The sequence below is a fragment of the Prosopis cineraria genome, unplaced genomic scaffold, assembly GCF_029017545.1.
Source record: "Prosopis cineraria cultivar Desert tree isolate PC_DT_omini unplaced genomic scaffold, ASM2901754v1 PC1, whole genome shotgun sequence".
NCBI lineage: Eukaryota > Viridiplantae > Streptophyta > Magnoliopsida > Fabales > Fabaceae > Prosopis > Prosopis cineraria.
Window position 1 is genome coordinate 13,133,367 of NW_026555332.1, and position 22,413 is coordinate 13,155,779.

The 22,413-nt window shown below is 31.4% G+C and overlaps 1 protein-coding gene across 1 annotated transcript; it reads right to left on the reverse strand.

Annotated features, from left to right (window-relative positions):
• Positions 1 to 19,746: 19,746 nt before the first annotated feature.
• Positions 19,747 to 21,317, reverse strand: LOC129321507 (phytosulfokine receptor 2). The gene has a single exon (XM_054967288.1). It carries the CDS (start codon positions 21,113 to 21,115, stop codon positions 20,009 to 20,011), a length of 1,107 nt encoding a protein of 368 aa, XP_054823263.1. The 5' UTR covers positions 21,116 to 21,317; the 3' UTR covers positions 19,747 to 20,008.
• Positions 21,318 to 22,413: the final 1,096 nt, after the last annotated feature.

Sequence of the window (22,413 nt, forward strand, 5' to 3'; positions counted from 1 at the left end):
CTAGTCGCCATTGAAAAGCGGCAACTTTTTAGTGTCACCGTTGATTGTCAACATTTTTATAATTTTTTTTAAAAAATTATGTTGTAAGTTTCAGCGGTGACATAAAAGTCGACTTTCAGCGATGACTTTTTAGTGTCGCTGCTGATTGTCAACATATTTTAAAATATGTTATATTTTTTTAAAAAAATTATATTGTAAGTTTTAACGGCAACATACAAGTCATTACTGAAAGTTGAGAATCAGCGGCAACCATTTAGCGTCATCGCTGATTGCTAATGTTTTTATAATTTTTTTTAAAAAATTATGTTGTAAGTTTCAGCGACATACAAGTCACCACTAAAAGTGGACTTTTAGCAATGACTTTTTAGTGTCGCTGCTGATTGTCAATATTTTTATAATTTTTTATAAAAATTATGTTGTAAGTTTTTAGCGGTGACTTTTTAGTATCGCCACTGATTGTCAACATATTTTAAAATGAGTTATAATTTTTTTAAAAAATTATGTTGTAAGTTTCAATGGCGACATACAAGTCACCGCTAAAAGTTGAGAATCAACAGTGACTTTTTAGTGTCGCCGCTGATTGTGAAAATTTTTATGATTTTTTTAAAAAAATTATGTTGTAAGTTTTAATGGTGACATGCAAGTTGCCGTTGAAAGTTGACTTTCAGTGGCAACATACAAGTCATCATTGAAAGTTGACTTTCAGCGATGACTTTTTAATGTCGCCGCTGATTGTCAACATATTTTAAAATGTGTTATAATTTTTTTAAAAAATTATGTTGTAAGTTTCAGCGGCGACATACAAGTCACCGCTGAAAGTTGAGAATCAGCGGTGGCTTTTTAGTGTCGCTGCTGATTGTTAACATTTTATAATTTTTTTTAAAAAAATTATGTTATACGTTTCAGCGGCAACATACAAGTCGCTGTTGAAAGTTAACTTTCAGCGGTGACTTTTTAGTGTCACCGCTGAAAGTTTGATTTTGTATTATCAACATAATTTTTTATTTTTATTTATTTAATATTTAATATTTTAAGACATTAATTTTGTTGTATTATTATAATTTTATCATGAATATATAAAATAACATAATGAGTTTTTATTAATATATTCTATGGTTATAAGATAAGGTTAAAGTATTATTTAATGCTAATGAGCTAAAGTAAAGAATTAAACTAAATTATATTATTTTTCATGTGTGTTTGTATTAAAAAATTTACAACTAAGGTTAAGATTCAATCGAGATGAGAAAATTAAAATTAGAAGAAAAGTCAGTAAATATAATATGATTTATATTTGGATATTTTTTTTTAGAAGTTTGTTAGATAAACTAAAATTTATTTGGATAATTTTATTCAAAAGTCAGTTAAGATGTTTAATGGCCAAAATAAGCATGAAATTTTTAACATATATTTTTGGACAATTAATAACTAAAACAAATTAAATTTAAAATTATAACTAATAAGTAAAAAAAATCTTAAATATTCAAGATAGAAAAGAAGAGAGAGAAAGTATAAGCCATCAGATCAATGTAGAAGTCAATAACACTACTTGTTTGTAATAATTAAACATGTGATACTTAAATTTATTCATTCATAGAATAATATTTCATCTAATCTAATTTTTTAATTTAAATTCTACATTTAACACTAGTAACTTTAAAACTTGATGCTAGTTTAAAAATATAAATAATTATAAACTAATATATAATCATCAGTATTTTTACTATTTATTTTTAGATTTTTTTGTATTATAATTATAAATATGAATATTAAAATAAATAATATAACAACCTCAAGAAGTAAAAAAATTAAAATAAATAATACAAATGATATTGTATCAATTACATTTATAGTTTACTTTAAACAAAATAAATAATATAATGTATAATTTTATAAATTACCAGAATTAAATTGAAGTATTTAAGGATAGTGATGATATTTTATAATATTTAATATTTAATATATATGTGTGTTTGTATAGTGTAATAATATGAGAGTGTGTGTGTGCGCGCGCGCGCGCGTGTGTATTTAATTATGCAATAATAGACTACAGGTTCATTCCAACTTAGTAGCAAAATGGTTGGACACAAAAGGAGGAGGTCACAGATTCAAACTTTGGAGAAGACAACTTTCAAAATGAAAATATAAATTGGTAAGATGATGACACGTGGCGTGTGGTGAGAGTGACACATGAAAAGTGACATGGTGCCACGTGGTGTGAGGTAAGGGCAACACGTGGAGGATGACATGGCACCACGTGGTGCGAGGTGGGGCCCTATGTGGAGGGTGACATGGCGCCACATGGTGTGAGGTGAGGGCGACACATGGAGGATGACATGATGCCATATGGTGCGAGGTGGGGCCTTACGTGGAGGGTGACATGGCACCACGTGGCGTGAGGTGGGGCACCATGTGGACAGTGATGTGGTGTCATATGTGTAAGTAAACTAACATTACTTTTCAGTGGCAACAAAAAAGTCACCGCTAATTGGTAGCTTCTGCGGCATCAAATGTTGCCACTAATAGTTAACCTTTAGCGGCGATGAAAATAGTCGCCGCTAATGTGTGGTTTTTACGATGACAAAATGTTGCAGTTGATTTTCAACTTTCAGTGATGATTATCATTTGGCTGCAACAAATTTTCTTTTCTGCAGTTCTCAACTTTCAGCAGTGACTTTTATTGTCACCGCAGATTGAATCAGCGACAGGAGCTCTCACAGCAACATTGTGGTGACTTTTTGTCGCTGTTGAAAACTTTCAGTGGTGACTTTTGACTTTCAACAATGACAAATGTCGCCGCAGATTTTCAACTTTCAATGGCGACTTTTATTGTCACCGCAGATTGAATCAACGATAGGAGCTCTTGCAACGACATTGTGACGACTTTTTATCGCCGCTAAAAACTTTTTGACTTTCAACGATGACAAATGTTACCGCTAAAATTCAATTTCTTTGTAGTGTTATGATCAATTGCTTTGTATAGGAGGCCTTACACCAACTTCAACTTAGAGTATTTCAGCAAAGAAAAAGGCCACACACACACGGCAACACTCTCAGGTTAGAGATATATATATATATATATATATTTAGTATTTATTATAATGCACCTTTGATCACTTCATCGGAATCAAGTGTATGTGCAGACTTTACTAAATTTTGAGAAGTCTCCTAAAAATAACTTATAAACTTGAATCTTGAGATTTTTAGTTAAGATATGAAATCTCTTCTAATTGCTCATCATCTATTAATCTCTCCTCTTGTTTTGAACATAGCTCCCTATTTTGTTTCCCTACAAATTTATGGTATCAAAGCAACGATTATCTTAGGACTTGTGTGAAGACAATGTTGCAAGTTTATGATTGACACCATCCCCAAAAATGAGAATGACTCTGGTTTCACATTAGAAACTTTGTGTATATATTGCATTTGAAGTTCACATCTATATCGAGCTAGCCTTAGTTATAATAGCAAGGATTTGATGTGTATAGCATCTTCAATATAAGGAGCTTATTTGTGTTGTCAATAATAGTCAAGAGACTATAAACTCACACTTGTAGGAAAGATTTTAGGATGTCAAATGTAGGTGCCAACTTGACTAAATGTGGGAGGTCCTAAGAAGGATTCAAATACTTAAACCTTAAAATTTTGAGTTAAGGCATAATATGTCTTCTTGTTGTTCATGTTCATTTAATGGCAAATTCATACAATAATGGAGAATCAATCCAAACTTTCATCAACGACAAACTAGATAATGATGCATTTGGATGATTCTTAAATCAAATGTGTCTGGGAATTTGACAAGATGGTGGCTTCATTGATCACAAACTAGCATTTGGGTGTCATGAAGATTAATTAATATAGAAATAAACAAGCCTTGGTTTTAGTGGAAAGGACTACAACCATTTAAGTATTAGGTCTCAAAGTTGAGTCCTATTGAATGTATAAAATGTCTTTAAATGAGTTACAATTCTAGCTAATTGAGTTTGACAATACTCGCCTATATATTTAACCCAATTAAATAGCTATATAAAACAGTTGTGATCGAGTTTAATAATGCAAGGTTGCTTAGAAAGTAAAATGGAAGAATGACAGAAAGTTCTAAAAGGATAAATTAAGTCATTTTAAATTTCAAGTGTCAAATTTTAAAAATTTGTAAGTTTAATTTTTTAACTTTGCAACTTTGTCGTAAAAAATTTACAACTTTATTCTAAATTTTAATAAGGAAAATAAATTTTCTTATTTATCAACCATGTTAAAATTTAAAAAAAAAAGTTAGAATTCATCACAAAAAAAATTATAAAATTAAGATCCGAACTTATAAATTTTTAGAGTTTAACCCTTGAGACTTATATTGAATCAATGACGAATTTAGGGGGGCTAGCAGGGGCTGTGGCCCCCCATACTCCAATTTTTTTTAAAAAAAATTGTTTGTATGAAATGTAAAAATTATTATTAGTTTTCCACATTTGGATAAAATTTCAATTATAACCCCTCATATGATAAATTCTGGATTCATCCCTATATTGAATTAACTAGTTCTTTTACGATTTCTATGTTATTCTCTCAAGTAAAATTGCTACTTTCTTTTTCTATAACTTGTTGAAGGAAGTGTTTTAAAAGGATATAACATGATCAATGATTAAGTGGGTGGGACCTTCAAGTTATAGTTGTATGGATAAAGCTGCCAAAATAAGTTACATTATTGTGAGCGATGGCAACTTTTGTCGTGCCTGCCGTTGCTTTTATTTCATGGAAACATGATTCACAAAATGCCCTCACGAAGACAAGACTCCTTTATTTATCAAAATCATTATATCAACGTAAATTATAAAATAGGGAGAATGAAGCAAAAGGACTAACGAAAAAAGAAAAAACTGCTGAAGAACCACCAAAATTTATGAACAACGATAAAAGCACTAAAGTTTAAATAAAAAAGTAAAAGGACAAAAACCTCTTTACAAATTTGAGAATATTAATTTCAATAAGTTGTAAATTATAAAAAAATTAATTCTAGAAGCTTAATAAGTTGTAAAAGTTGAAAGATTAGTTATAAATAACTTGTAAATTACGAAATGTTTTTATAACCAAGCTTTTGAGATTTACAAAATTTTCATAATTTATAAGCTACTTGAAACTAATTTTCAAATATTTATAATATAATAAAGTTTTAAAATTACAACTGAATTATATTGCGTACCACAATCATTTTTGCCCATTTATTTTTGTTTAAGAAAATTATAGTTGGAACTATCAAATGACTTAGATGATAGAACTCTGAATAGATCATGGCAATCAAATTCCATAACAACTTGTTGGTGACTACCAGCATGAATCAACAAAATCGTTTTTTGGCGAGCGAGTAATATTGTAACATCTCAATTTTAATTAATTTTAAAAAGTTAATAAAAGTTATTGGTGATTGGCAAACATTTCAAGGTAATTAAAGTTATTAGATGATTATTGGGCTTAATTTATGACATTATCCCAAACTAAGAATTGTTTTAAAGATAATATATATATATATATATATAAAAATTATTTTCCACTAGGGAAATGTTGGCTTTATCAATTGGGAGAATGGCAGAGAGGTTCCAAAAGGACCAATTTAAGTTAGGTTTCAAATGTCAAATTTCAAAAATTTACAATTCAATCTCTAAATTTTACAATTTCATTGTGATAAATTTGCAACTCCATTTTATTCCAAATTTTAACAGGGAAAATGGATTTTTTTAATTTTTCAACCATGTTAAAATTTAAAAAACAAGTTGCAAATCCATCATAACGCATTGCAAAGATTGAGAGATGGACTTGCAAATTTTTAAAGTTTAACACTCAAATTAATTGATGCTTTTAGAATCTCTTTATCATTCTCCCTTATCAATTTTCTAGGTTAACTAGCAATCAAACTAGACCTGCTTGGCCCAATAGACCTGCTTGGCCCAATCACAAAGAAGGAGGAAGTCTTATCTGTCTGAGGATGTGACAAATAAATGGGGCAAAGTGGGTCAGTTGCACATTTTCTTCCATAGAGTACTTCTTTGGTGGCAAGTGAATTGTTAAAAGCTCTCCAAAGAAAGTGTTTTACCTTTGGTTTAGGGTTTAGGGTTCTTGGTTATAGCAAGACGACAAAGTTTAATACAAGAGTTAATCAACAAAGGCAACGTCATCAAAATCACCTAAATGTCATGAGTTCTTAACTACTTGCAAGAAACTATGGTGTTGAGCCCATATAATTTTATATTGGGTAAATGTGTAAATTTATCTTCAAACTTTTCCTCCAGGGACGCCTGGAATCCTCAATTTTTTTGGGAACAATATTGCCTCAAGACTCTCCAAAATGATGCAATGTTTTCCTATCATCAAAGTTGACCGTTTGTTGACCATTTTATTTGACTGGACTTGTCACATGGCATTTTAAAAAAAATTAAAAATGATAAAGGTGTAAATTTACCCCAAAACTTTTCCTCCAAGGGCGCCAAGTATCATCAACTTTTTTGGGGAGCAATGTTGCCCTGTTATCAGAGTTAACCATTTTGTTTGACTTCAATTGACACGTCGTAGCCACATGGCATTTTTGAAAAATTAAAAAAATGCAAGCAGGTGGCCTCTATCAAAGCATCCTTAGCTCTTTGACTTCTTCAATCGTCCACATCACTCACTAGTTCACATTAACTTGTCTGTTGTCCCCTCTCCTTATGTTTCAGTTGGATATCACTCTCCCTCCTTCATAATTGGCTATTATTCTTATCTTCATTCCTCCCTCCTCCACCGTCGAGATTTGCAAGATACTCATAGCTATCACCATATAAGGAGCTATAGAAGATACTCATGAGAAACCCAAGGCCAGTGAAGAGCCAGAGCTTCTTCTATGAGATTTCTAATGCTTTTGCTTCACGGGTTTGAAAATTGTTACTAATATGGAATTGGAGGTTATAAGTTTTAATTAAAAGTGCCTAGTTTTGTAGAGATTCTTGCTGCCAATCTAACCATGTTTTTTATGAGGACAAAGCATAGCTCTTTTTATTTTATTTTTTTATTTTTTAAAAATGTCACATGGCAAATGAAGTCAAACAAAATAGTTAACTCTGGCAGTAAGGCAATAGTGCACCATCTTGGAGAGTTCTTAAGCAGCATTGCCTCTAGAGGAAAAGTTCAGGAATAAATTTGTACTTTTACCATTTTTTAATTTTTAAAAAATGCCACGAGGCAGCCACGTGGAAAGTCCAATCAAACAAAATAGTCAACTATAATGGCAAGAAAATATTGCACAATTTTGGAGAGTTTCAGGGAACATTGCACCATTTTAAGAGTTCTAGGGCAACATTCCTCTAAAAAAAAAAAAGTTAAGGACATCAAGCACCCCTAAAGAAAAAGTTTCAAGGTAAATTTTATACCTTTACCCATTTCGTATTTAAACTAGCATAGGGTCTTGGAGTCCTTAAAACATAGGCAAACAAATAAGAAATGATTATATAAGGTATCAAATAAATATCTAGAACAAGAGCCTTTAGGAAGACATCCTTAAAGGCATCATTAGCCCCAAAGCTCCATCAATCTTTCCTTTAACCCAATCTTGTCCAATCTGTGGTTATTCCAAGTGAAGCTTGAACCTTTTGATTTGAGGTCTATAATAAGATCACAACCAGAAGAAAATTTTTTAAATTTTAGAACTCTTTTGATAGAGCCCATCCTACCCCCAAAATTTTCAAATAAATTAAAGAAATAAAGTCATTCGAGGTCTATAATAAAGGCATTTCTTTCATATCCAATGAGGGGGTATAAATGAAAATGACAAATTCAGGGCATTCTTTATAATGTCTTGGACATTAACCACAACTAATAACAAAAAACAATATCATGATATTATAAAACTAATAACAACCACTTAAAGCCAATCATTTAATTAAGAAAGGTATCAAAGGAAGAGAAGATTAACCTTGGCTATTTATAACTCCAAATATTAAGTATAAAGAACTTTTGTGTAATGGGACCTCAAAATAAGTTAATATGAAGATAAGTACTAAAGGCCTTTTTCATACTTAAAAATTATTAGAGTAAGAAAAGTTTAAGAAGCATGGCAGAAGGTTGAACACTGTAAACATTCTAAATCAAGGTCAAAAGAGTCATTTTTCATAAAATGGCACCATCCATTACTGCTAAGGACTCATCCATCGTGGCTTGTGGTACAGAGAGCATCCATCTTAACCAACAACACCATCTACCATAGCTAGCACTCTCTGTGTCATATGCCATGTCTAACAATGCCATCTGATATGGCTAACCTATTATGACAGCATGGCTATCATGATAGCATCTCGATCTAACTTCTGATATGCACAACTTTTAATTCAAACCTTTGAATAATGTGATCCAAGCATCCACATGTAGATAATTAAACATATTAGCTAATGGTTTTAGTCTCACAACAATATGATATCATATGGGAAATTTGAACACCCGAGGCCAAAGCATTTGACAAATCACTACCCAATATCCTAAAACCATTAAAACCACTAACAAAGCACTTTTGCATCATTTCCTTAACTATACAAAAGATCATGTTAGGGTTTAAACCCCCCTTATGAGCCAAGACACACAAAAATGCCTAAATTAATGGTTAGGCTATAACGCTATGATATAGTAATGCAAGCACACATATGACCCCTAGGTTGGCAATAAGGTATTCAAATTATACATACAAATACTAGAGACATTACAACATGAGTTATTAGTCTCTAGCATCTGGTGCTTCCCTTTTGCTCCTACTCAATATCTCTCTTGAAAATATTGAACATCAGGGAGTGAGATATAAAATCTCATTAACCTAAGTATATAAATTCAAGCACATGTAAGAGTGACAATTAAGAGCATGCATAATAAAAATTTACATGTAATAATCAATATATGCTCAATATGTATGTTAATGAAATTTATCATGCATGATAATGCATACAACCTTCTTCTGACCAAATCTATGGGTTATTAAATATATGGGACTAATTTTTTTGAAAAATTTAGCCTCGTTCTCCAATTATGAGAGGTTACCTGGCCAAAGGTTTCCAAAATCACTCTTAAACCATGAATTCCCCATTTTAGAATCATAAGAGTATCATAGTTGCCCATCCTACACTGACCCCTTAGGAATTTGGTGATACTAAACAACATGCTAGACCAATGCCACTTCTCAAAGAATAATGAAAATACTAAGAACTTTTTAATCAATTATATCAACCACCATGAACAAATCTCGGTAAGGCTACCATATGGATTTTCACAACGCCCTATACTCACTCAAGTGAACTCTTACCTATTCATAATCATGCAATTTCAAATCATGTTCTATAATGTACTTATACTCATAATCAAACTTAATATGGCCATGTAATCATACTTGCTATTCAAATAGGCAAATAATCATACTTGTTGCACACTGACCTAACATAGTCATAAACTTAATTAACTCATCACATAGCCAATCTCATGTGCACCTAGCTAAGTCCACACACTCATACTTGATATCAACCTCCATACAAACAAACATACTCATGCTAGTACAGAAAAAGGTTTTCTACACTGGTGAAAACTAGCTATCAAAATTAGTTAAAACCAATTATAAAACTAGTGTAGAAACTAATAGGCTTCCCATATTGATCTTATCTACACTGGTTACAAAACTAGTTTAAAAATTGATTATTCTATATTAGTTGATTAATCGGTTTAGATAAGTGTTCAAGAATTGAAATAAAGTTTTTTTCCTAAAAAAAATAAATATCCATACTAGCTATGTCATCACAATTGGTGTAGATATCTACACCGAATATGGCCATAGCTAGTGATGACACATTAACTTAGGAGTTTGGGTATCATTGGAGATTGATTTTGATTTCTCTTGGGTTATAATCAAACCCATTAGCTTAGTTAAGGCCTTGGCAAGTTAAATTAAGCTTTTAAACCTAGATTTAAGGATTTTGTAGTGAGTTGAAATTTTTGGTTAGGGTTTGGATAAACCCAAAATGAAATTTGGAAAATATAGAGTAATGTGGGTAAAAAATTGGTGTTATCCAAGTGGTTGCGTGTTAAATGGATTTGATGGAGTGCATTAGAAGTGTTACTTGTATTTAAGAGGAAATTTAGATATAGTGGGCATCCAAAATTAGGTGAAAAGGGAGTTCAATTAGAGTTATAATTGATTATTAATGTTTAATCTTATAGATTACATATTGTTTGAGCCCTATTGAGCTAGTGGATTATTGCGAAGTCAAAAATTTGCCATGATTAACCCTTTTATCACAAAAGGGTTAAGATAAATGAATAATCTAGTATTTTTACTTGTGTATTTAAGTAGTTATAGGTTTAAAAATTTATAATTATCTATTATATTATGAAAAGTTGAATTATGCACTATTTGTTGATGTTTTGGAAAACTTGTGAGAAGTGGTATTGAACTAAAATGTTATTCTATGCACAAAACCCTTTTATAAGTTTTTATACAAATTGTGAATTGAATACGAACACAAAATGCTAATTTGTGTTGTATGATCATTTCTTGTGAATGATATATAATGTTGGCAATGTATGAGCATGATCATTGTGAGAGGGTAGGAGTTTATCCTAGACTTTGTTAGGAGATATTTGTATGAAACTCATATGGTATACTAGTACCATGGAGGCCTCGGTGTACAGTTCGATTCTTGTTTAGAAATCTTAGTACTATTTAAGATAGATTGGACATACGACACCCCAGTTATTCAAGGAGAGGGGGAATTTATGGTCCATATTGGGTGAAGGAGCCTTTGGCCAAGGCTAACCCCCATAATTAGTGAACTTAGGCCAGTCCAATCCCATGGACTTAGTCCTATTGCATTGTTAGTCTATAAATTTAGTCAGAGAAAATAAAGAGGATATAAGGTAGAGAATGTTGATCATGCATTGCATAGAATGTTATATGCTATCATGTGTTTGGAATGTATTTGATAAATGTTTTACTTTCCACTTCACACACTCATATACTATTCTTGTACTTGTGGATAGATTAAATTATTAGTTATTGAGTCCTCAACTCACCCCTATGGTTATATTTTATAGGTGAAGACTCTGATAGAGGCTAAAGGAAGGAAGACTTGGTTAGGGTTTAAATAGCCCAAGTTTGTATAACTCTTCCCCTCTTTTGGCATTGTAACGAACTATTTATGAATTTTATGCCAACTTAGATTCATATTATGTTTTAAGGTCACTTGCTTAAGAATTTATAGGATTTATGGGTATCTTAATTTAGGATGATATAATTGTAATGAAAATATTGTTAGAGGTTGAGATACCAATGCAAGTGACATTATTGTGATGGTTGTATGAATTTGAATGGCTAAGAGATTGTTATTTGAATTATTGTCATCCCTTGATTTAGTGAAATCAAGGTTTTAATGACCAATTTATGTTTAGAATGAAATTGTTGATGTATGATTGCTTAATCTATATTATAATCTAATAGAGTTAGATCAAGTGGTCCTAAGATTATTGACACTGAGTTAGTAGGTTTGGACATCGTCATGATTGTTTTGAAAGGAAAAAAGAAAATTTCGTGCCCGGGTGTCCAACTTTTGTATAGTTAAGTGTTTAGTTGTAAAACATATACTGATAGCTAGGTGGCTTAAAGAGTTACATGTGGACACTTGAATCACTCGAATGGCAAAATGCTAAGCTCTAAAAATTAATCCTGCAATGCTGTCATAATAGTAGGGGTGTGCTACAGTGTAAGGGACGTGTTAATTTATATCCTAACACAGCAAGAGGAATGCCCTCTCTGTGGGTGTCCTAATTGCCCTCTTTTGTTCATTGTATGTGTTAATTTACATCCCCATGCTTTCGTTAATTCATTTTACTTGTTTTAAACTTTAGTTTAAACTCAAATATCATTTCAAAAAAAGTTTCTTGGGATCTTAAATCTTTTAAACTTGACATTTTAAACCCTTGTATTATGATAACCTTCCATAAGGAATTTAATTAATCCTAGTTATCATAATGGTTTTATGTATTCATGTTTCATGATCTGGTAATGTCAAGGATGTCATTACAGTAAGGGCAATCTTACACCTCTACATTACTACGCATATTATTATATACTTGGGATTGCTCAAAGGCCTCTTTACCCACATCATGGATCATGTCCTCCAACCAATCAACCATATCATCATCATCAATATCTTGCAATTGAGATGTACTCACCATTAGCATGTTTAGTCTTTCACCATGCCATATCTATACCTATAACTTTTGAGAAACCCCTCATAAGTTAAGTGTTCATATATCACATTTGCACGTAGCCACCTCTCATTGAAATAGTCCCTATAAGGACAATAAAATCTCTCACTATCATCTTCAACATTACTTTAAGCAAATTTTAGAAACCCCTTAACCCTATTGGCATACATTATACTTGTTTGTTTGGCATCTATCTAACTATGATCCATGTTCAATCACTGCTAGAAAAATACAAATTAGTGAGAGAATTTAGTGAGGGATCATCTATTCATCTATAAAATACCAAATTAGCAAGGAAATTATGGATGTTGATTTCATAGTTTGACTTAAAATTAGTGAGAAAAATAACAAGGGATTATCAATTTCTCTCCAAAATAAGAGAATTAGCAATGAAAATAATGAGGAACTACCAATCCCTCTCTAAAATAAGATAATTAGTGAGGGATTCTATCTTTAGCTAATTACTATAAAAAAATTAACTTTTGACAGTGACTTATAATTATATATTTTCATTTAAACATAAAAATTAAATTTAAAAATTAACTAAAATATTCATAATAAAATTATTTAATATTTAATATTTTCTTCATTTTAATTTGATTTTATTTAATAAAATAATACGTTATTAAAATATAATATAAAGAATAATTTAAATAAAATATAAATATTTTTAACATATTAATAATTGAAAATAAAATTTAATATGTATATATGTGTGTATTATATAATATATTATTTGATATATTTATGTAGTTAAATAATATATATTTAATTTCTCATATAATGACTGTAGGTACCTTTCAGTTTAACTGGTAAAGAAGGAGAGCATAAGACTTGGAAGGTATGAGGTCAAGGGTTCAAGTCTTAGTTTTAGCATAAACATAATGAATATATGATATGGTAAGAAGCAAATGAAATGGCGCAAGGTAGACAATGACATGTCATGAGTTGTCGTACATATGGCGGGTGATGGGACATGGGATGGTAGGTGACATGGCGGTTGATGGGGTATGAGATTGTTAGTGACATGTCATAAGTTGACGCGCACATGATGGGTGATATGGCATCATTATTTTTAAATATAAGTATATTTAGCGAGAAATTTAGCGAGAGACTAATCCCTTGCTCAAGTTATCAAATTTTAAATAATATTAGCAAGAGATTTAGTAAGGGATTCAGTTCCTCACTGATTTTAGTCCCTCACTAAATTCTATTTTTCTAGTAGTGAATTTGTCTTCCTAAAATGAGACAAAGTTTATGGATTGTCACTAAATCCATTAGGACTGAACCAAATAACAAGTTCTAAAAAAATAGGAAGAAAATTCTTTAGAGAAGGAGCTAACTGGGAAGCCAATTCTATATTCTTTGGTCCTTTCCATATAGAAGAAGGGGCCAACAAATGAGTTTTAAGAAAATTCTGACAGAGTCTCCCCTAAAAGTTGAATTCTCCAATAATTTTATAATTGAAAATATAATAACATAGTTTAATGAATCACATTTCAAATAACATGAGTTATCACTAAATCCATTAGGATAGGGCTAAACAACAAGTTCTAAAAAAAATTTGGTAGAGTCTCCTTTAAAAGTTGGACACCAAATAATAATACAAGGAGAAAATAATATTATTTAAACAAAACAAAGTCACATGCAATGCCTAATAACCTTAGGCCTCTTCTACCAATACTCCATCAATGTAAAGAAAATAAATCAATCATGCTGTCACAACAATTTAATTCACAATAGTAGATTTGGACACAATGAACACAAGCAAGATCAGGTGGAAAAGGATATATATTCATAATAATAAGATGTCTACATTCTTCACACAAATGGGTAAGCAATCATTCCCCTTTCTTTAATTTTCTTCATGTAAAAATAATAATAAGTAGATATATCTAGTTCGAAGTCCAAGAAAACCGAAATTGAAGTGTGATTGTGAATAAGGAACACTGTAAGTTATACATATGTTAGAATTCACCAAGTTAAGCAATCAAGAACAAAGAATCTTTATTTTTTTGCTGCTATGATTGACAACTATGAGCTTTTAATTTCAGTAACCTAATCATATTAATGTTCAAGTTGAAAAAGATTCTAATAAACATCATCTTCATAACAAACACTTGAACAAAATATAAGATCAAAATATTTTGCGAGCTAGAATTGGGATTGAAGCATGGAGAAAAGCAATGTAAAACTAGAGAATGAAAATTAAACAACATGCCTGGGTTGAAGCTTGGAGATTGAAGCATAGCCAAAGGCAAGAGAAGTAAAGCACGAATGAATCTGGTTTGAAGCACACGAACCTAAAAGATTTTGGGTTTGAATAAGAGAACGTGAACGAATCTACAAATGTGGGTTTGAAGCACATGAACGTGAATGAATCTACGAATCAGAGAACTCAAATGAATTTAGGTTTGAATCACAAAAATGCGAATGACTTGGAGAAGCAAAACACAAACGCGACGTAACTGAAAAAGCAAAGCATTGATACAAAGAAGGGGATTCTAGGTTTCAATGTGCGGTGAACTAATTTTTGAGTTGAGATCATGAGATGGCAACGATGAATTTATACGAATAAGGGGGTCTTCAGAAATTTGAAAGAATATCTACACCGGTTGTAATAAAAAAATTGGTGTAGATATAAATTTTTTTTAAAGATATCTACAACGGTTGTCTGTCATAACTATAGTAGTTATGTTGAAAAACATTTTTTAAAAAAATTAGAATATATATATATATATAGCGGTTACCTTTTACAACCAGTGTAGTTGTCTCACCCAAATAGAATAATTTTTAAAGAAATATACATCCACACCAATTAATCAAGGAACTAGTATGGATATCATCTCAACAAGCTATTTATTTACAAAAATACTATCGCCTCCTATGTGCACATGAACCAGTGTAGATATGTTGGTTTAAAAGAGCTATTTGTACTAGTGTCATGTCATCTCAACTCTTTTCATATCATAAATCATTCAAGCTCATAAATGCAAACAACAAACATATATTAGAATTTAATTTTCAATCACCTCAACTCTTGATTACTACACCAAGAGTAAGTTTGGATTCCAACCTCCAACAATTCCAATAGCTTTAAGTGTCGATTCATCTACAATAATTACTATCAAACAATCATTAGTGACTAATATCATTAAATAACCCTTAATCAAATTTAACACCCAAGACTCCCTTTTCTACCATTAATCATAAACAATCCCATTTCTAATTTTCATTAACTTATTTAACCTTTCCATAGGCATAATCCTTACAGTTAAATTAACTCATTAGCTTAAACTTGATTACGTAGTGTTAGAGTTAATTTTAAGCCCATCACCAACAGTGTTAATCACCCCCTTATCAAAACCTAGTGTTTAGAAACGTGAAATCACACTCCTAGACTCTATTGAAGTCAGATGAGTGGGCAAGACTTGCATCAGATTTTGGACTCCAACTCTCAAGCCCTAAAGACATGAAGAAAATGCAAAGAAGAGGAAACAGGGAAAGGAAGGTGATTGCTCCTGCTAGTGTACGGAATTGATGTAGTAATTATTTCTTAGAATATTCTAGGAGAACCAAGGGAAAATAGCTAACTTTAATATTTATAAAAGCAATTAGTTCTAAAAAGGAATTAAATAATTAATATAGAGCAAAAATAAGAAACTATCATAAAAATGATAAACCAATCAATCAAACGAGCACAGAGATCAAGATTCATCTAATATGATGGCTTACTCTAATTTAGTTAATTATCTTTTCTTTATTTATAGTGACAATTATTACTAATGTATCATAATTACCTCTTAATATATTAGGACATATCTAACTAACATTGAATTGGCTTCCACTAAACTCAAAAGGCACTAATTTGATCTTAAAGCTATGATCTAAGTTACCACGAATTCTCGCAACTAATTCTTTAGGTTTAAGTTAGTTCTTCACCTCCCAATTCATCAAACAACCCACAGACAGATTATATACTGGCTACATATATGATAAGGTGAAAAAGATGAGAGATAAACATAAAAATAAAACAAAAATTTTCATAGACAAAAATTCATGTATAATGGGAAAATAGACTAACAAAATAAAAAAGAAAGATCTATCACAACTAGACTACTCCCCACCCTAATTGGAAATTTAGAAAGAACTTAGAGAATTATTGCAAAACATCCCAATAAAAGCCATGAACTAAATCTAGAGAAGAGAAAAGAGAGAGAACTCTCAACTCAGAAGAACTCCTCCAAACTCCTTAACTCTGCCTCTTGACTCTCAAATATGACATTGGATTATCTTAGTGAGGCTCCTCAAGGTTTATTATATAGTTTTTGCACCATAAAAAATTAAAATCTATGTTATTTGGTTTTGTTGGAAAAATTTGTCGTATAGCCTCATCTTGTACCTATGTCCTTTGGTTTTGGAGGAAAAATTTGTCTATACTAATATACATGCATCTAGAAACTTTTCTTTGGGTTCTTTTGAAAATAAGAAAAAAGACTCAGTCAGTCCCAACCGATATTCATTCATTGGGGTAAAGTATTCAATCAAAATCAAATAACTGAGCTTTCAACCGTTTGAAAACTTGAATACACTTTAGTCCACAACCCTAAATGTACGCGCCACATACCAAAATTTCCTTTTCTTTGTTACTTATTTATTTATTTGACAACATCACACAGCAAACTTAGTCACCCTCTCCTTAGAATTCGGCAAAAATAATTGCTAAGGTCATTGTTATTTGGAAGGAAAACTAATGGCATATCAAACTCTATAATTGGGAGGTTGAAAATTCGGTCAAGCTTATTATCTCAGGTTATTAACTTGTCCTTATGATAAAAAATAATAATTGCTAATTAATTGTTAGTTTAAAGATCATTCTTCACCCCTAAATTTTTTTTTAGAGCGCTTGTAACCTTTTACTGAAAGATGGAACAATATTTCCCAAACCAATAAGGTATTCTAACTGACTCTAAGCATCTAACGTGGGCCAAATGAGATGGAAGTGGCAATAGCAATGCCAGAAACCAAGTCTGATTTTAGTATTGAAATAGCAGCAAAATGAGTCAAGATGTCTTGTTATTACTGTGGAGCTCCACAATTATTCTATTCAGCAAATAACTGAGAATATGGCAAGTCTATGAGGGAAGGGCGATTTTGATACTAAAAAAAAAAAAATGCTCACAGGAGATATTAATTCACCCTTCAATATAAGGCGCCTAGAACTCCTAAAAAAATAAAATTTAGAGAAAAAGGTGGTTTTAAATCCTGTTATAAAAAAAAAAATTTGTCATATGCATAAGCCCCATTCCTGCTTGGAATAGTAAATCAACATTTTGTCTAAATTTTGACTGTAAAAATAAGATTTTAATTAGTGTTTAATTGGTCCGATGGAATTTTTGATCCAGTTTTCTTTTCTTTTGAAAATTACTGCAAATACACATTAACTAACCAAAATTAAAATTGTAATTGTTTCTCTATGGAAAGGATTTTCATGCCATTACGGCATCTTGAATCCTAGCAGATGTGTAAATCATTATCATAAATCACGCCATGTGAAAAAGTTTTGCAATCTAAAGTAAAATTATTTAAAATACTTAATAAATTATTATTTATCTATTGTGATATCACTTTTCTAGGTTTTTAAGCTGCAAAATCATATATTTAAATTTTATAATTAAATAATTTTAACATTTCATTTTTCAATAGATAGTTTATCTAATCCATTTAGTTTATTTTGTAACGTGGTTAATTTTAAATTAAATTTCAGAAGTTTTAATTTTTAAAAATTTCTTTTAATAGTAACAACTATTTAGTGGTATGATCAATAATACTCTTTAAACAATATATGTATTTGGAAAAGAGTTTAATTTTTTTAATATAGTATAGGCATGTTACCCTAGTGACAGGTGCAGTGAAATGTGCGCAGCAATAATTTTTAATGGAAAGACGTAATTAACATTAGTGCTTAATGTAAAAATGATGATAGCATATATAAGTTATAATCAACAAATAAATTCATAATGAAAATATTTCATTAACATCAATACTTAATAGAAAAATAATAACCAATTATATAACGTATAAGTAAAAATTTCGAGACCTAAAACCAGCCTTGAAGTGTACATGGCACTGTCCTAAATGGACTCAGCTTCCTCCCTCCCACCCTCCTTCCACTTATTATTAAATTTTAACTATTCAAATTTAATTTGATGATCTAGATTAAATATTTTATTTTTAATATTAATTTTATATTTATTAAAATAAAAAATTATAATTTTTTATTAAATCTAATCTGCAATATGGACAATATGGATTTTACATCGTTGGTCCAAATTTAATAATAATTTTTTATAATTTTTATAAATTAATTATTCAGATACTCTTTACAATTCAAATTTAAAATTTCTAAATCATAATTTTTTAAAAGAAATTATTTTCCAAAAAGTGTATGTTAGAAAAATATCTTTATTTTCAATATTAAATTATCAAAATAAAATTTATTAAAAAAATTTAATATTAATCTACACCATCAAAAATAAAATCTTCATAGTCATTTTATAAAAATTATAGAAAAAAATTAATATTACATTTAGATCATTCAAATTAAATTTGAATTTTCTAAATTAGTAATCTAAAAAATTTAATAAATAAAAAATAAAATTAAAAATTAAAAACTGTCCAGCCAGATTAAACTCAGCGAAACAAACCCAACTCCGTCCTAAATGATACCATGGTATGTTGAATCTCTTAATTCTGCAAATCAAAATTGAAATATATAACAATAAGGCAACTTAAAACAAAGGGGAAAAAAAAAACCCTCGCTTAATGTTACTCTTAGATCGAACTAATACAAAGTGGGAGAAAACCGCTCTATAAATTGAGCTTTTCCAATATCTAACCTAATATTCAAATAACTGCATTAAAAATTATATTACAACAATAACAAACCTTATCCCACTATATGAAATAGGCTACATGAATTATATATGTCATTTTATTTTATCATTAACTAAACTTTTAAGAATGTTATTAAATGAAAGTTCTCAGTCAATAACTTTTATAAATATTTTTTTTAATATTTTTTAACTCTTCTTTATAAGATTCAAAATAATTCAAAATAATTCATTTCACTATTTGTTATTGGTTCCTCCTGCTGTTTTTTTTTTTATATATATCCAAACTATCTCATAATTTTTTACCATCTTTCCTTCAATATATGATACTCATTTTTTTCATATATTTTTATTTTAAATATTATCTTTACATAAATACTGCACATCAGTTTCAACATTTTCATCATTGCTCCAACTTTATACATTAAAAATTATGTATATTCAAATTTAAATTATTTATCGTGAAATATGTATATCCTACTGCACATAGTGGCAGGTTATATTGTATAATCTCCTAGGTAATTTTCTAAATTACATACAATTGAAATACCTTTGTGACATCCGTTGAAACGAAATCAAAAACAAGACGACGACGACAACAAAAATAAATAAATAAATAAATAAACGTTTACGTTACTTATAGATAGATCCAAACGAATAAAATAAAACATCCTATATTGAGCATTTTCCAATTTCTAAACTCAATATACTAAATATTCATACAACTGCATAAGAGCTCATCCCCCATCTGCTTAATTGCTTCCGCAGCTATATAAAAACCCTTTCATCAACCCTAAGAATCTCACTGTACCGGCCTCCGGAAACATTCATCTGCTGATCCGCCGGTGACCGGAAACTTACACGGCCATGTTCTCGAACAGTTCCACAACCTGTTGCATCACAGGCCTGTGTTTCTGTAGTTCACTTGTGCACATACAAGCAATCCTAAAGTACTCCTTCACATTATCTTCCCTTAATCCTTCTCTTGAAATATTAGGATCAACCATTTCCATTTCGGAGTCCTGGGCCACCATTTTATGGGCCCATTGCACAAGCCCAATATCCTTCTTCTCAACCTTCACAGACAGATTGGGCCGTCGGCCCGTTGCTATTTCCAGCATCAAAACCCCAAAACTGTAGACATCCACCTTCACGTTGGCCACATTAACCCCATCTCTGTACTCCGGCGGCATGTACCCCATGGTTCCGGCGAACTGAGTCGACACGTGAGAGTTTGAAGTATCGATTCTCCTCGCGAGCCCAAAATCAGCAATATGGGCCTCAAAGTCAGAGTCCAGCAACACATTACTAGCTTTGATGTCTCTGTGAATAATGGGCTTGTCCAGCCCATGCAAGTAAAAAAGGCCATTGGCAACGCCTCTGATTATCTTCAACCTCAGGTCCCACGGCAATGGGGCTCGCGCCATTGAAACGTCGTCGTATCCAGAAGACGAAAAGTTCGTCGGATCGTGAAGCCATTGATCGAGATTCCCTTTCTCGATGAACTCGTAGACCAACATTCTCTCCGGACCCGCCGCCCAGTACCCGAGAATTTTGACGATATTGGGATGCCGGAGCCTAGTTAAGGTTTCCATCTCAGCTCGGAATTCACGAAACCCTTGGAAGGCATCCGGCGAGAGCTTCTTGATGGCAACAACAAGGCCGTTGGAGAGACGCGCTTTGTAGACGAGACCGAAGCTGCCATCGCCGATGATGAGGTCGGGCGAGAAATTCTTGGTGGCTCTAGTGATCTCGTCCATGTTGATTTGAACGTAGGGGTCGAAGGACCAGCTGCCGTCAACGACCATGGAGGAAAGCTCCCGCTGGGTCTGGGCAGGGGCTTGACGATGCCGTGGATGGGTTTTGGTGTTGTTTTTGCAGGCGAGGATGATGGCGGCGAAGATGAGAGTGACAACGAAGAAGCTAACGATGGCAGCGACGAGAGCTTGCAAGGTGTGATCCATGGCGATGGAGGAGGAAGGTAAGAGAAGGTGGATCGGAGTGAGGGAGGCGATAGGGGAATGGAAGAAGAAGAGGCGAGAGAGAATGGATGTTGACTGGAAGAGTGTGGGAAAAGGAGGACCTCAGACGCGCCATTAAAGGAGACGTGACGTGAGGGATTCGAGGAAGGCGGGGTTTCGTCTAAGCCATGACTGTGAGGTCGGACGTTGAACCAGTCAATGATCGGTGCTCTTATCTGAAATTTCAAATGTACCCTTGTGCGTTAAGTTTTCACACTTTATATTATTATTATTATTAGTTTAGTAGTATAAAAAGTCACTCCATGTCTCAATCTCACATAAACAATTTATATAATAAAAAATCTGAAAATTCATGTTATTTATTTAAAGTTGTTAGTTTCTCATGTTACTGATGTGGACCATTTTTAATTAATAAGTAATTATTAGTAGGGTTGTTTAATGAGATTTTTATAAAGGGTATAGCAGTAAATATGCCTATAAAGTAATTAGTCAGGGGCACGTAGTATTTTAAGGTGAGAAAAATAATAAAAATACTCATAACTTTATATGAGTGGATGCAAAAATGACCAAATCATTAATTTTAACTAACGCTGTTAATTTTAACCATTAAATGCTGACTGTAAGTGCACGTATTAGCTTTTGTTGATGTGAATTAATAAAGGGATAAAAATATTCATGAAGTCATCAGTTTGTAGCAAAAATACTCATGATGCTACCAGAATTGGTACAAAAGTGACCAATCTATTAAATTCTTTAAATATTGACCGTTTAGCTGACATTTAATCAAAAGTTGATTATTTTTTGGTTGATATAGATAAAAAATATTCCCAAATGAATTTTTACGAATATTGATCGATCATAATATGAGTACCCATAATTAGTGACCAATCCGTTAAAATCCATACCATATGGTTTCTTTTCATCGTCAGATATCTTGCCCTCTTCCTTCCTCCCTTTCCACTCATTTTTTTGTCTACAAAACATGATATTCAACATAGTAAAATAGATTGTACACATTAAAAGATTGAGACTGAGCACACCTCTTATGTCATGCTACCTTAAAATCATTGTCACAACCTTAAGCAATTTCATTCATGATAGATTTAAAATTTACAAATAGAAAACCACTGTTGTAAAGAAATTAAACAACCAATTTACTTTAATATTCATTTAAAATGACATTTTCTTACATGATATTTATACAATAATAGATTAACCTCTAGAGAATTTCATTTGAAAATATTTTTTGTTTATGTCAGCGCAAAATGGTCAACTTCTAC